We start from the raw sequence: 17,069 nt of genomic DNA, 5'->3' as shown, positions 1-17,069 counted from the left end.
CCAATGCCGCAGGATCTTGGTTGGACTCTATCTAAATTTAGAAAATGATTGGAACTTAGTGTGAAAATGTCATTCCCACAGACGACGCGAAGCTGATGATGTGAAAATTGTCAGTTTTGTAGGTTTGTCCAGACAGAGTCGAATCCTCGTCACTGAACCTGCAAATGTGATGTAAAGCTCGTCTTAAGTGGTCAACGGTGTGGTGCCTGCCACAGAGCCTCTGATGATAAAGTTAGTAATGAAAGATTTTTAGGAAGTAAGAGAGATCAGAGTATTAAAATTATGTATGTTGGAATGTATTTCAGTTGTATGTATTTACCTGGTCTGGTCCCGATGGACTTGTATATATAGCTTCACAGTTTCTAGCCGTTGGGGTTTTGATTGTGGCTTTAGTGCCCTTTTTGTAAAGCTTCAGGGCTTATTAATGTAGGTGTTGATGAGCTTCCAACGACATGATAACTAATTGGTAACTGATTGAGGCATTGAAACTTCTTATTAATGATTTGTTTGCCTTTGTCCATGTTGTGACAGGGTGGACGAATGTTCTTAATGAGGTCGTCTTGGCAGGAGAGTTCGTTGGTCCCATTAGTCCTAACTCCTAATTAATTAAAGGTTTTGTAAGAAACGAGTTTATTTGTCAAGCCCATTTCTAGCTTCTTACAAAGTCCATAAACAAGCCTAGACTCAATTTGTCTTTTATTAAGCTCTATTGTTCATGAGCCTATTCATGAAAAATTTTGTTTAGGTTTCACTCGTTTATCAAACAAGCTTAAAATTAAGACATGTACTTGGCTTGTTTATAAATTAACATGGACAAGTTATTTTCTACAAGCCCAATTCATTTATTGTAATTTATTTTATTTTTTTAAGTATGACCCAAGCTTGTGTAACATAAGGAGAATTTGAGGGAGTGTGGTTTGGAGGGTATGAGTATATTTTTTTAAGGCCTTTTGCATGGGCCCATGCAATGCATGTCACAAAGTGGGTTGAGGACACTTATAGCACCTAGAGCTCATGGAAAGGGTTTGGTACCCAAAATTTTCACCTGACCGAAAATATACAGCCCATGCTGTATGTGGTTGAAGTTTACTGACTAGCCCATTTTAGCCTTTAATGTCTTGCTGGCCTCCTTGGCTGGCTACCACTAAAAGCAGCATTCTAATGCTTTGAATTATGTGGGGAAGAGCAACCAATGAGTTTTGGTTGAAGCTTTCCCTTATTGGTGCTAAAAGTAAGCCAATTTTATCCAAACAAAAGCAAACTCAACCAAAATATCATTTTAGCATCTTGGTAGTCAAAAGCTTCAACCATTAGCCAAAAACCACTCCTTAAGAACATCCCAAGCTTGATTTAAAACTCCCAATCAGATCAAACACAACCAATTCATGTTTTGCCTCTAAAACCACAACTTCAGAGTAAAAGCCATCTTAGTCACTTAAGATTTACAACATTTTGAAGTTTAAAGGTGAAATTAATAGTACCAATGAATTTTCTCTCTCTCCCTCACCGCCTCTCTCAAATTCCTCCTCATGATGTATGTGAAAACAGTTTTAGACTTAGTGTATTATGCATATTTTCGATCTCTTAGTTGGTTAGCACTTTAATTTTGTTCTAGCGATATATCACTAGCCTCTATTCATAGAATATTGGAATTTTGGGCTTGAATTTCTCTATTTAATCACACTTTAAAGAATCCAAATAGAATTTTGAGCTTATTCCATTGGCCTTTCTTGCCAAATATAATAATTTTAGGAAAAATATAAGAGAATGGCATCTAACTAAAATTATTTAATTATATAACATTTTTTTGGAACTTGAATTTACCAAACTTGAGTTTTAAGTATTATGTTTGATTAAATTGCTATATTATTTAAAATTTAAGTTTGGTAAACTCAAGTTTTATTTGGAACTCGAGTTTAACAAACTCGAATTTCAAAAAATTACATAATTAAATAAGTTTGGTAGAATGTCATTCTCTTAAAATTTTGTTCAAATTATACTATTTGACAAAATTAGCCCTTATTCTAAAGTTTCGGCCCCTTGTCGCAAAAACATTCCCACACTATTTTTATGAGACAAGGCAGACGAGGTAAATAGTGTTGTGGCCTGTGGGATGCCTTTTCTTATATTTTATTTTTCAAATTATAATGTCATAATTCGTACTTATCTAGTAAGAAAAACATTTGGTTAGATTGCTAGTTCAGTCGAAACAGGTGGACCATCCATTCTCAATGCTTTTTTCCTTGTTACCCGGAGTGCTTTTATCCTTGTTTTACTTAGCCAATAACCAAACCAAAACCAAGATACAGGTAAGGGTGTGACCCCATTATATGTTTTGGGTTAACAAGAAACTAACCTTATCTGGGAAAGCGTGAGCGTAATGCGGACCCATGTCGTCGTGTCTTGTCACCGTGGCGAATCGTTTCACAATTGCAACATGTGTTGAGACTTGAGAGAAGCAGAGATTTCCTAGACAATAGGCATTTTCGTATCTGGGTGGGAACGAGATTCTAGGTACCTTCAATTATATCTTGTGCTAACCCCACTCTTGTTTTTAATCAAACTTAACACTGTCATCAAGAATGTTAGATATATATTAACTATGCTTAGAAGCAACCCCATGTGAATATTATATTACTTCTTAATTCTTAACCTTCCTGATTACTGACTCACAGAGAGAGAGAGAGAGATTATGCATACAATTGATTAACACAAAAATAGTTGTGCTTGAAGGCTGTAGCATTACTATAGCAGTCACACCTAGACAGAGTCAGAATCTTTGGACCAAAAATTGATCATTGGAGATAGCTATTGCAACCATGATTTTTTTCAGTTTCTGCCATACGATGTGACATAGATGCATAGGGATACTTTTGTGCAAGAGTTCGGATCTAAAATGGTTAAGAGGACTCTTATCCCCGCTGCTATTTAACAACCAGTAACTCAAAACTCACTTCATTCGGATTTCTAAACTTATAAATATTTGCAACCTATAAATAGTAAAGTTGCATATATACAATTTTGCTATTCATAGGTTGAAAAAAAAATTTATTTTAGTATGGGATTGTGTGTGAAGAGAAAAAGTGAGTGAGATGAAAAGAGAGAGAATAATATTTTTTATTATTTTATTGGATTGTATATAAAAATAAAAACTGGAATGTAGGGTGAATTGTAAAATAAGTTAATAAAATAAATAGTGTTTGAAGATGCAAAATAAGTTTTCTTTTTTTGCATACCCAGATGCTAATGCTCTAAATACCCTTAGTCTTAAAATTACATAGTAAAATACCACAATTTTTAAAATATTTAGCAAAATGTCCTTATTTTTAGAACTTAATTTTAATAAGATTAAGTTATAGGTAGAAATCAACATTAGCAATTGAGTTTTATGCATATTTTGTCACTTGAATTTTTTTGAAAATTTAAGTGAGACTTAATGTCGGACTCTACTTAAAAATAAACAATAAAACTCGATTTTGAGAATATCAAGTTTTACATGAAACTCAATTTTGTTAAAATTGAGTTAAAAAAGAGACATTTTGCTAAATACTTTGAAAATATGGATATTTTGCTACATAATTTTAAAATTATGAGTATTTTCCCATTTAGGCCGTGGAGTCATTATAGAGAATAAAGCGATTTAGATAAGTTTATCTGTAGCTAAGAAAATTCTCTATACTCCTCTTAGGCAGTAGAATAGTCGTACCTTCTTCGAAGGTTGTTTTGTTTTCCACGATCTAACAGTGTTAGTTCGTTGGCTAGTTGGGTTTTCTTCAAGGGAATTGGGAAACACATTGTTTTTGGTTTCTTTTTCTTTTTCTTTCACTGCCTAGAGAAATTTTTGACATGAAAGAACTATCACAAAGCTGGACAAGATTATCGCTTTCGGAAAGAGAGGGACCAGGTTGCTGTTTGGAGGATGAATTTGGTTCCAAAGAACACATCATAGCAGCAAAATTCCTTACGAAACGGGCACTTAATATGGAAGCCATTGCAAAAACATTTACCCCATTATGGCGCTCAAGAAGTGGATTTAAGATCAAAAACTTGGGTGACCATGTGATCCTGTTCATTTTTGAAAACGAGTTTGAAGTAGAGAAGGTCCTTAACGTTGAGCCATGGTGTTTTGATAAGCACTTGGTGATTATGCAGAAATATGACAAGAGTATGGCAATGGAAGAATTGAAATTTGTGAAGACTCAATTTTGGGTGCAAGTTCATGGACTCCCCTACAAATTCATGAATGTTAAGGCAGCTGAGAAGATTTGTGAAGTTGTTGGAAAAATTGTACCCTCTACTGATCCAGCTGAAACGGAGGGGGACAACTTTATGAGGATTCGTGTAGAGATGGATGTATCTTTACCGCTGTGTCGTGGCCGAGTAGTGTCCATGGATAAAGGAAAAAAAATTTGGGTAACGTTCAAATATGAACGCTTACCAAATATTTGCTATTGGTGCGGCAAAATGGAATATTCGGACCGTGATTGTGAGATCTAGATAGATAGTGAAGGAAGTCTAGCAGAATCGCAAAAGTAGTTTGGGCCTGCACTTCGTGCACCACCATTCTTTCCGTCAAAGCGAAGTGTGGTAGCTATTCCAGGCTTTTATAGTCAGAAACGGTCAACCACAAAGTCTTATGTCACTGAAAACAGATTCGATGGTGGTGGTGTAGTCGGTGGAGGATCACGAGCCATGGAGGAGGTCACGGTGGAGCAGAATCTAGACAAAGCGGACAACACATTCAATGCTCATTCAAGTGAGGAAACCGACACAATTAAGGCACCTATTCATTTAGGAAGCGGTTGCTCTGAAAATATTAACCAAGACCATAACACACCCCCTCATAATCCGGACCAATTCAATGTCGATAATTTAGGGAGCAATCAACACGGAATTATTGGTGCTAGCTGTCCAACGAATCCAACGGTCCCAATTGGAATTATTCCAATCAATAATCCAAGTAAATGCTCCAACTACAATAACTTGTTGGAGGCGGCTCATGCAAAACCTGCTGATCACACATTCAACCCTACTCTTTTGCCACGTGAGTACCATGAGTTTAATAGGGCAACAAAAAAAAAATGGCACGTGGACAAGGCTGGACAGAGGCAAGCAAGCACAGCCGATTGATTAGGAGAACACCTTTGGTCCTTGTAAACGAAAATTCTCAACTATAGGAGATCATTATGAATTACCTTGCAACAAGAAATAGGTTTTGAAGGATGATGTTGAATTCTATTCTCAAATGGTGGAGGCTGTTGATTAGCCCCTCCAGGAGCCATGAATCTCTTAGTGTGGAACTGTCGTGGGCTTGGGAACCTACGTACAGAGAAGGAGCTTGGAAACATTATCTAGGCAAAAGATCCCTCTGTCGTGTTTTTGGCCAAAACATGGCCAGACGAAGCTAGGCTAGAACGAGTACTTCATAGCATAAATTTTGATTACAAATGGGAGGTTTGTAGTGGGAGGAGAGGTGGAGGATTGGTGCTATTCTGGAAAAATGATGTTCATGTAACTGTTGAGGATTCACATAGATTTTTTATTGATGTAACCCTAGATAAAAATAAGGAGTCAGAATGGAGGTTTACTGGATTCTACAGAGAGCCTGAAACTCATCGGAGAATGGAGGCTTGGAATAAATTAAGGGGGTTGAATAACAAAGAAGGTAGTCCATGGCTTTGTGCGGGAGATTTCAATGAAATCTATAGACAAGATGAAAAATTGGGGGGAGCATTGAAAAATCACAACCAAATGCAACAATTTCGAGATGTAATTGACGAATGTGGTTTCATTGATTTAGGGTTCGAGGGATCAAAATTCACTTGGAGTAAGCATTTTACTGATGGTCATTCAGTTTGGGAACGGTTGGATAGAGGGTTGGGGAATAGTGAGTTTCTCATGAGATTCCTAGGTGCAAGGGTGTCACATCTTAGCTGTATGTCATCAGATCATGCTCCACTCCTTATCAATCTTACGGGTTTGGAGTCTCCACCCAGGAAGAAAGTGTTTCGATTTGAGGAGATGTGGCTATCTAACACTCGATGTGGAGAAATTGTGAAGGCCGTTTGGAGGAATGGGGAGGACGGTGATACCATGAAAAAAATTGAAAAATGTAGTAAGGCTTTGGAAGAGTGGGGAAAAAATGAATTTGGTAGTGTAAGGCGAGAATTGGAGGAAAAAAAGAAAATGTTGGCCAAGATTGAGGCCAAGACTATGAGGAGGGGAGATAATTCTCGGCTTAGAGAGTTGAAAGCCGAAATTCATGACCTCATGGATAAGGAAACACGGATGTGGTGCCAAAGATCAAAGGTGTTATGGCTGAAAAATGGGGATAGCAATTCCAAATTTTTCCACAACAAAGCAACTCAGAGATTCAGAAAGAATTCCATTAGTGGAATAGAAGATCAAAGGGGGAACTGGCAAGAGCAACCGGAAGCGATTGGAGACATCATTGTGGAATATTTTGCAGAATTGTTCACTGCAAGGAATTCAGTAATTGAGGAAGGTGCTCTCTCCTTTATACCAAGGTTGGTCACGGATGAGATTAATGAACAGCTAATGGGGGAGTTCATGGAGTGGGAAATTCAGGAAGCACTAAACCAAATGGCACCCCTAAAAGCATCAGGCCCTGATGGGATGCCACCACTATTCTATCAGCACTTTTGGGAGATTATGAATGGAGAGGTAACTTCCACAATACTAGCTTGGCTGAATTCAGGGTAAATTACCTTACCCAATAAACCATACTTTTGTCACTCTAATTCCAAAAGTGAAGAATCCTGTTTCAGTCTCTCAATATCGCCCTATAAGTCTATGTAATGTATTGTATAAGATATTTTCAAAAGTCCTTGCAAACAAATTAAAAAAATTCATGCCAGATCTTATAACTGAGCATCAATCTGCATTTGCAAAGAATAGGCTTATTTCAGATAATATCTTAGTAGCTTTTGAGACTTTGCACTATATGAAAAATCATAATTCAGGACAAACAGGCTTTATGGCGCTAAAACTAGACATGAGCAAGGCGTACGACAGGGTGGAATGGAATTATCTTCAGAAGCTGATGGAAAAAATGGGATTCTGCTCAAGGTGGATCGGTTTGATTATGGAGTGTGTTCGTACAGTCTCATACTCAATTCTGGTGAATGGTGATCTAAAGGGGCTAATCAATCCAACAAGAGGCATAAGACAAGGCGACCCACTATCTCCTTTCCTTTTCCTATTATATACAGAAGGATTACATGGCTTAATCAAAAGAGCTATAAGGGCAAAGGAGATCAATGGCTTCTCAATATGCAAAAGAGGTCCCAAATTAACCCACTTATTTTTTGCAGATGACAGCTTGCTTTTTTGTAAGGCAAATTAGCAAGAATGTGGAAACGTGCTCAAAATTTTGGCGGAATATGAAGAGGTGTCGGGGCAAAAAATAAATAAAGAAAAAACTTCTCTTTTCTTTAGCAAGTCCACAAAAGATGATGTTAAAGAGGAGATTAAAAATGTGTTAGGGGTGAATGAAATAAGGTCTTATGAGAAGTATTTGGGGCTGCCCTCTTTTGTAGGAAGGGGAAAGAAAGCAAGCTTTAACTATATCAAGGAGAGAGTGTGGAGGAAATTACAAGGGTGGGAGGGGAAGCTCCTTTCTCAAGCCGGTAGAGAAGTCCTAATCAAAGCTATTGCTCAAGCCATCCCTACTTATGCCATGGGTTGCTTCAAATTACCCTTGAGCCTTTGCCATGAAATTGAAGCAATGATTAAAAAATTCTTTTGGGGAAAACGAGGTGACAAGCGAAAAATATATTGGGTTAAATGGTCGGAGTTGACAAAATCAAAGCTAGAAGGAGGATTGGGCTTTCGAGAACTTGCTCTTTTCAATGACTCCCTCCTTGCCAAGCAAGCATGGCGCCTCCTACACAATAAAGGTACTCTATTTTACAGAATTTTTAAGGCAAGATTTTTTCCCAATAATTCTTTCATGGAAGCAAAAGAATCGGCAACCGGTTCCTATGCTTGGAAAAGCATTTTGAAGGGCAGAGAGGTGATACAATTGGGAGCTAGATTCAGGGTGGGTAATGGAAAGAGCATCAAAATATGGCAGCATCATTGGTTGCCCATAAAGCACCCTCCATTGATTTCATCCCCAATCATTGAATCTATGGAAGATGCCACCGTGGACTGCCTTATGGACAATACTACCGGTAAATGGGATGCTGGAATGCTTAAGGGAGTGCTCATACTAGCTGAAGCGGAACTTGCTCAAAAGATACCATTGCCTCATCGCCAAACAGAAGATGTTTTGTATTGGCCCTTCACTGCTAATGGGCAGTACACTTGCAAGTCCGGATACAAATTCTTAAAAGATTTGGAGGAAAACTCAGGGGATGGCACAACTGAGGAGGACAAGAAGTTTTGGAAGGGCATTTGGTCCATGGAAATTCCAAACAAATATAAAAATCTGTTGTGGCGTGCATGTAGAAACTCACTTCCAACTAAGCAAAATCTGGTAAGGCGAACAATCATACAAAATCCCAGTTGTGACCGTTGCTCCTTACAAGCAGAGGATACAACTGAGGATACCTTGCATGCTTTATGGAGTTGCACGAGTTTGAATGAGGTGTGGGTAGGTGATAGATGGAATTTCCGCTCAAGGATTCGTTTTGCAGATTTCAAAGAGTTGTGCAATTGGGTTCTTGAAAATGGGAAGCCGCTGGAACTGTTTGTTATTCAGGTGTGGAGCATATGGAACCAACGAAATAAACTGAGATTGAATCAACCTTGCTACCTTACCAAAGAGTTGCTAAAGATGGCACAAGATAGCTGGAATGAAATTCATAGAAACAATCTCAAGCTGAACCGCTTCAGCTCAAGCCCGACGCATCAGATATTGTGGACTGCACCTGCACCTGACAGCTACAAGATCAATTACGATGGAGCACTTTCCACTACGGACAACAAATCTGGGATTGGCATTGTTGTATGGGACTGTCATGGAGAGGTTATCGCTTCACTTATACAGCAGCTGGACCAAGCTTACCAACCCGTGGAAGTTGAAGCAATGGCAGCTAGTAAGGCTGTGGAGTTTGGCAGTGAGTTGGGTCTTCAGAGAGCCATTATTGAGGGTAACTTGGCAGTGGTGGTTAAGTCCCTAACAAGCAAGGAATTCGGGTTGACTCCTTACACCCAGTTATTGAATGACGTGTCCTCATTTTCCGATTTTTATTCACAATTGTTATACTCTCAGGTAAAGAGAGATAGTAATAAAGTTGCTCACAGTTTAGCTAGGCTAGCTTTGACAACACACAGTTTTACGGTGTGAATGGAGGATATTCCATCTTGCACCTTACCTTTTGTTCAGGCTGATTTGGCCGCTCTTTAGTCTTCTTAATAAAAGTCTTCTTTCTCAAAAAAAAAAAAAAAAAAAGAGGCCGTGGAGTCAGCAGCTGATCGTGGGCCAGGTTATATGTTCAGGTCTGGGTTGACTTTAGAATATGCACAGCCCAAAACTGAGGAGCAACAATCACATCCCAGCCAACAATCGAAGTGTAGGAATAGGATTAACGTGAAACACCAGTAGTCAGTTTATTCTCAATTTGGTCCAAGCTTGTTCGTATGTACAATTTGAACCACCAGTAGTTACCTTACACAATCCACGTGTCAGTCCACAGATGACACCAAAATACCAATTGATTTGACGGCTTCATGGTACACCTTTTGCCATAAAGTCAAGACATCAATTAGTTTTATTTTTTAAGTCTGAATTTTAACTTGTAACAACCGCCAAAATATCAATTGATTTTATTTTTTAGGTCTGAATTTTAACTTGTAACAACCACCAAAATATCAATTGATTTTATTTTTTAGGCCTGAATTTTAACCTGTACAAACCACTTCATGATACACTCTTTATCATAACGCCAAAATACCAATTGATTTTATTTTTTAGGTCAAATCAAAATCTATCATTCGATGACTCATAGAATTAGGGGCACCATCAAGCTCAGTTGGCTCACACTTATAAGCATTCCAGCATCAATCTTGGTTGTCATCAAAACTATGTTTTTATTTTATTTTATTAATCTCTTTGTTATGAGTTCCATAACTAATTCTGCTCAGGTTACATTTTGGGACTGTCAAGCAAACTGTATATTTTTCTTTTCCTCCAACCATGAACCATTTGAGTCAAGACTAATCTTTACAGATGAAAGTAATTACTTGCAAACCACGTTCATGGCAAAAGCCTAGAGGAATACACTGATGTTACACTAAACAAAGCAAGATAAAAACAAATGTCAAGAATGGGCAGCAAACTAATGTAATACACTGACGCGCACACACAGGAAAACAACAGCTGAATTACACTACATAATAATAACAGTTTTTTTTTTCCCCACACTTACCAGAGAGCAATGGAAAGTTCAAATGGAGAAAATAATGCCTACGGTTGTGGTGTATAAAATTAATTGTTTGCTATCTTCTTTAATTTAAACCGACAATCCATCCTTGAGTGCATGGAAGTAAGGTCTGTACCTCTGTGCTAATCCAAACATGCCCAGCGTGCCCCCAGTATGGAGCATAACCACTTTTACAGCCTCTTTTGCTTCCTTTTCACTTAGAAGTGTTGCCATTTCCCATGCAGCTAAAGTATACATGGGATCCACCAGAATACCAGTTTGCTGTGCAATTTGTTGGCAGGCTTCTACTTCCCCATCCAATACCTTGCCAAACCTAGAGAGAGAGAGAGAGAGAGAGAGAGTTGAGTTGAGTTTAGTAAGCCAAACAAATGCAGGGAAAAACAGAAGAAGAAAAGATTGGAGTAATTTTATGCAACATATTGATATAGATATCAGATGTTCCCAATTGAAATGTTTGCGTCATCAGATAATAAAAAAATTCCTCAAGCTCAATTTTTTTCAGTTTTAGTTCCTTGAACATTCTCATCCCCCCTGTTTCAACAAGCTCATATTTTGTTGTTTCCATTTCTGCTGAAACTAGTGCAGAACACTACCCAAATAAAGACATATCAATAATTCTAAAGTGGGTTACAGTTAATTGGTAAGTATTTGCCATTTGGAATAAATATTGCAACAGTATCACTAGATAGTTTTTTTTTTTTGATAAGTAACAGTATCACTAGATAATATGGCATGCCAAAACCAAAATCATTGCAAGATCCCATCCCATGCCAAATGGTGTTGAATGATCAACCCTCATTGAAATAAGTATTTGTAATGGCTAAATTTTCCCTATTGTTTTATTCAGATACCAAATTTATCTCTTATTTCTTATGAATTTATACTTTGATTTGTAGATGCCTCATAAATCTATCAGCTTTTCTTAGCATGCCTATATCCCCTTCCAGTTACATTCAGTCTTAGTTCTGCTTCAGACTACCAATAAGAGAAGCACATAGCAATATTAAATAAGAGGTATGGCGTACTGGAAGCCAGGTGCTAGCCAATGGCAACACCTATTCCTGATACAGTCATTAATAGCTATGACTCACCCTTACAAATATGACTGAAATCTAAAAAAAACTGACTTCAGCATGTTACACTAGTCTTCTCTCCTTTCAACAAAATGGAAACATACTTCTTAAGTCCTTACTCTTGGATTGTAAGGCTCTTCCTATTTTTTGATTTGGAAAAAAAAAAAAAAAACCTTTCGTTATGACCGGTATTAAGTTTCAGTGGAGACACATGGAAAAGGAACAAATTTCTTCCTGCCATGTCTTAATTATTTTTTGAAAATATAAAATCAAGATTCTTAAGAAAAAAAATTCCCATTTAAATTAGTTTAATTGCTGGCCTCCTATGCACAAGGACTAGTTCATGTAAAAAAAAGAAAGCATGGAGAATATACGCATGTTCAATTGAAAATGATGTTAACAATAAAATCAGAGAAGGAAATAACAGATTACTTTCTTGGATGGCAACGTTCTACCCACTTCACTATTCCATGATCTACTTCATTTAAGCCGTGGTCAATAAGATGAAAACCAAAACACCTCTTGAAATCAGAAACCAAGCGTCTCTCCTGTTGTTTGTACCCATCAACTGTATCAGCCAGCATTATAGCAGTTACCTCCCAAGGGAGCCTGACAGGAAGCAATAAAAGCAGTTACAATGCCAGCCATAGTGTACTTCAATAAAAACTAATTCACATGAGAAAGTGGTGTAGAACAAGTATATGGAACACTAAATTTAAGAGAAAGAAGTACAAAACCTTAGGCTTCACCACCAAACACTACACGATTAGGCAAAATCTCTGAAATATTTTTATTATTCAAAATGCAATACTGAAAAATGTTTGATGAGCCTCCTAAAATAGGCTCCCAAAATACAGCCATAAATGCATAATGGAGTCAACTACTACCAAAGAAAATAATAAAAATGCAAATCCAAAATAAAGGGTAACACAAAAGGAAGGAAATAAAATCAGAAATAAAAGCTAAAAGTCCAAGCTTTGGTTCTGCATCAACTCCCTTGGGTGAGAAGGACTCGAACCTGTTGAGTTAAAAAATCCTAGGTGGTGCCCAAAGGTGTCAATCGAATGGGAATGATCCATCATTGTCGAGGGGGAAAGAGGGGGTGAGTTGACAACTCATTAAGTAACCAAATCCTAACTAGCTAAAACAAGCATATAGATCAACAAAATAATACATTGTACATAAGATCAAATATTTCACATATACCAAAAGTTATAATATAATCTATGGGTTCCAAAAAAAGAAAACATAAGAAGTTTCATGGACATAAAATAGTCCAAACACTCAAACAGATTCATAATCTTAACAATCTTTTATGACTATAGTCATGCTATATCCCTATGACTAGGCATTGGGTTTAGATGAAACTAGTTTTGTGCCAATATATATCCCCCGTTAGCCGGGTCCAAAAACACAATAGGTTCGTGATGCCCCAAATGAAACCAGTATCAATACCAATGAATAAACCCTCATTTGTTGGGTAGTAGAGATTCAAAGTATAAAATCATAATTCAAACAAATACATATCTTATTCAAATACATATAAAAGTCATATATAGTAAAATTTAAATACATTTATGATGTTTCTTTATTCTTTAAGTAGTATAAAATTGTAAGTACAAAATTGTTACAATTGTAAATACAGTTGAATAAGCAAATATATAATCAATCAAGATAAAGGTTACTTACCTCAACTAGCACACCACAATATGCACTTTCTCCCTATTATTTCCTCTAAAACCCTAAGATACCCTACCTAAAACAATTTACATGTACTATTTACTCAACAATCGGGTAATTACAGAAAATCTTGCAATGGTATCCGACCAAAAGAGAAGCTTCTAAATATACAATGATTTTTCCGCATCATCTCTACTACGGTTTATTGTAAGGCTATATTTCACATTATACTATGTAACAACTCTACTTATATTTATTTCATGCCTCCTTAATTGTATTGTAAAAATCACCTCCATCAATTTACACCCATATATGATCATTCTCCACTTTATAACTCAAGGTCAAGTTTTCTCCAACCAGAGGAGTATGATGTAGGGAGCATTAAAATCAAATTCATTTAAGATTTTGTTTCTAAATTTGAAATTATTTTTTAATTTGAAATTATTTTTTAATTTGAAATTATTTTCTAATTTAGTTTTTAATGTTTAGGGTTTTAAGGGATTTGATTAGGCATTTCCATATCGGTGTACTCCCTAAACCCTATTAAAATAGTGCTCTTGTAATCGTGAAGGAATAGTCGAATTTGAATTTGAATAAAAATAATTATGATGAGCAGAGAATATGTCTCCTCCCTTGTTCTCTCTGTTTGGTGGTGATGCCTAGGGTTTGCAGGCAGATTCTAGGTGGTGAAGCCTAGGATTTGTTCTATTGTTCTTTTTGTTTCTCTTCTATTTCCTATTTCCTATTGTGTTCCACATCAGAAAGTAAAGCAATCATTCAAATATTTAGTAATTTAAACCAAAAGAAAATAAAGTAAATATGGAACACACCCGAAACATAGGGCTCCAAGTCCTAAACCAACAGCAGTTGTCCCAGTACCAGCATCTACAACAAATCTCATGGCTCTCTCTTTTCCAAGTAAATGACTTTGGGATAAGTACCACACAAGGCGAATGACACCTATTCGAAGAAATCATTTTTAGTAAAGCAATTGTAGCAATCAATCAGCACCAAATGAGTAATACAAGAGCCAATTCATATAAACAAAAAAGTTAGGGATACATAAAAGCATAGTTTAATGTAATCCAAGTTAGCTTTATAAAAAGGATATTCATCCATTAAATCATCAACTGACAGCCTTGGCCTTCAATCAAAGTCAATACCATCAAGTACTATAATATTGAGCAAAAGGTGTCAAGGCAAATAATAAACTGAAAGTAATACCAAATCTTCAAACAGGAATGCAGTAAGAAGAAAATGCATAAATGAATATGCAATGTGGCATATAAAAATAAAATAAAATCATTAGTGTAAATCTTAGGGGCCTGCACAATAATGCTCTTATGCTAAACCCACCCACATCAAGCCATTACACTGCCAAGACAATAAGAAAGAAAAATTTATCCTCAAAAGGACATGGAAATATGTACACATGCAAACATAAATACAAAGCTTCCTTTATATGAAAATCCACAACATTTACCTAGTAATGCTGCAGCATCCCCTGCACCTTCATTGAGAATTGCAACCTTTCTTGGAGAGTTTTCAGCACTTCTATTAGCATCCATTTGCACAAAAGAACTAGAAGTCTGAGTTGTAAAGGAAGATTCAAAAATATCATTGAACCATACAACATGACCACTATTGCCTGACACCAAATGATTAGCATGGGTTTGCAGCATTATTTCCCTATTGGCATATAGAGATCTTGGAACATAGGTGACATTCCCATACATTGTTGAAATCAGGTTATAGCCTGTCAGAATTTCGGGCTGCTCCCCTCGTAGAAGCAAATGTGACTTACGTCCTCTCTCTGCACACGAGACAGCTGCAAGATATGCAAATTGCTCATGAGAAACAACCCCTTTTATAGCTGTTCTACTAAATGAAGTGAAAAACTTTCTGTGTGTGTGTGTGTGTGTGTGTACACAAATGTAACTGCAGCAAGAAATTTCCTACCAACAGCTGCTGCATGTGCACTTTGACAACCTCCACAAGTAACCTAGAAAATGTTCCAGTTGAATGTTATTTGGTCTTGAGAGTTGATAGTTCCTAGAGGTAAGGAAGATATTATTTGGTATTAAATATGACATTGTCCATGGCAAGAAAAGAAGAAGAAGAAGAAGAAGAAGAAGAAGAAAGAATAGGGAAAGGTTCCTCCTATGGTTCACCACTCAGGAAGATTTCTATGGCAAGAACCAATAGACTCAGACAACCACCTGCTCTAGATGCAATGGCATATCCATCTAAGGAAATGCAAAAGTTTACTTATCAAGAAGGAATTGCAAAAGCTCAAAATGAGAAAATGCCTAAAACATCTGCTCCACATAACTCACTGAAACATATCACACATTGTTCTGGCTGGCTCTCTATCAATATAGAGCACAGATACTAATATCCAACATATTATCATCTGGTTATCCTAATTATGCGTGTAAGTCCAAGAAATAACAATGGGTCATATCACAACTCCACAAGTTAAGTTTTCTCATTATGTATAGGTATCAATAAAAGAGTAATACACTTTTAGAAGCCAATAAGGAAGATCACTAATGGAAACCAAGGAAGGGCCTCTATTTCAGTTTTTTTTTTTTAAGGTATTTTTGACACACAATTGCAATCTTATATTCAAAAGAATATAAAGTATATGATCATACCACATCAGTCACTGAATGATCTTCAATGAGAGGAAGCAGTCCATCCAATTTTCTAGCTTTATTTCCATTTACAAATGGATGCAACAAATCATCCCTCACAATATAGAAGGATGAGTTTTGATCATTCTTTGTGATCATGTCATCACCAAAGGACGGTTGAGTATTGTTTAACATGGATATGTTACCAAATGGTCCACCTCTATCTCGCACTTGTGATTGAGAAAGCATTATTTGGTGAATTTTTGTATCAGGGCCGGGCAATGCCCATCTTCTATCAAGTAATTTAGACGCGAATTCTTCACTGCTCAGTTTCACTTTTGCAAGACCCTGGGAATGAGGGGGGAAAAATTGATCAACTAAAAGCGTAAATTCTGTGAAACCCACATATATCTAAATCAATTAAAGACAAATTTGCAGTGTTGTAACTAGTAATACAGCTTAACTAAAACAATGCATCTAAGACAACAATGTCTTTGTGAACCCAAAAAAAAAAAATTACAACAATTTCTATTACCCAAATTGAAGAACCATTAGTACCAAAAACAAAACAAAACAAAGTCACACAAACTTAAAAAGCTCTCGTTTCTGAAGTCTGAACCATAGTCGATAGTGTCCTAAGACTCCCACCATTGCATCCTTTATTGATTTCATAATTTTCCTATTTTATAATAAGCGGAGTTTAGAACATATTCCAACAACAAAGCCTTGGTCTCAAAAATTTTGGTCAGCTATGAATCCTCAACAAATTAGTCAGTCGAGTCGGGTCGGCCACATATGTTAGGGACCACTGGATACATTAATCATATAGTGACTAATATGTGTGTGTGTATATATATATATATATATATATATATTTACGAATTCACGAAAATTTCGAGGTTTAAAATACATCAGAAACTGCAAAATTTGCTGAAATTTTCTGTAGAGAAATGGAACATAAACACACATATATAATCATTCTAACAAAGACTAGCAGTGAAGCAGGACATGGACTTGGACTTGCAATATAACTTACATAAGAAACATTATTAGAAGCACTCAGGGAATTGAGAGAGAGCGAGAGAGAGAACCTGAGTTGTTTTCAAGAGCTGGGCTGAGTGAAACCCATTTTTCATGGCCGTAATGGCGTCTCTACTAGATAAACCCTGGAGCTTCATTTCATATCAGGAAACAGGGGCTATAGAAATTAATACAGTGGGTTTAAGTATAACCGTGGACCCACAAAGTTCAATGGGCTTGAGGCCCTCTTT

General features: G+C 36.7%; 2 protein-coding genes across 2 annotated transcripts; one reads left to right on the top strand and one right to left on the bottom strand.

Annotated features, from left to right (window-relative positions):
* The first annotated feature begins 3,846 nt into the window (after window positions 1-3,846).
* LOC142629012 (uncharacterized) lies at window positions 3,847-9,373 on the top strand. Its single transcript, XM_075803017.1, has 6 exons — window positions 3,847-4,353; window positions 4,537-5,044; window positions 5,399-6,719; window positions 6,984-7,141; window positions 7,560-9,238; window positions 9,353-9,373. Exons 1-6 carry the CDS (start codon window positions 3,847-3,849, stop codon window positions 9,371-9,373), a joined length of 4,194 nt encoding a protein of 1,397 aa, XP_075659132.1.
* An 852-nt stretch (window positions 9,374-10,225) lies between these two features.
* LOC142626974 (D-cysteine desulfhydrase 2, mitochondrial) lies at window positions 10,226-16,994 on the bottom strand. The gene is made up of 7 exons (XM_075800745.1): window positions 16,890-16,994; window positions 15,820-16,146; window positions 15,122-15,164; window positions 14,646-14,990; window positions 13,993-14,122; window positions 11,915-12,091; window positions 10,226-10,722 (listed from the first exon to the last, which is right to left on the bottom strand). Exons 1-7 carry the CDS (start codon window positions 16,974-16,976, stop codon window positions 10,479-10,481), a joined length of 1,353 nt encoding a protein of 450 aa, XP_075656860.1. The 5' UTR covers window positions 16,977-16,994; the 3' UTR covers window positions 10,226-10,478.
* Between the last annotated feature and the right edge of the window lie 75 nt (window positions 16,995-17,069).

Source organism: Castanea sativa, chromosome 3 (assembly GCF_040712315.1).
Source record: "Castanea sativa cultivar Marrone di Chiusa Pesio chromosome 3, ASM4071231v1".
In the NCBI taxonomy this organism is placed as follows: domain Eukaryota; kingdom Viridiplantae; phylum Streptophyta; class Magnoliopsida; order Fagales; family Fagaceae; genus Castanea; species Castanea sativa.
Note: the sequence above shows the minus strand (reverse complement) of the source record. Positions and strands in the feature narration are given on the sequence as shown.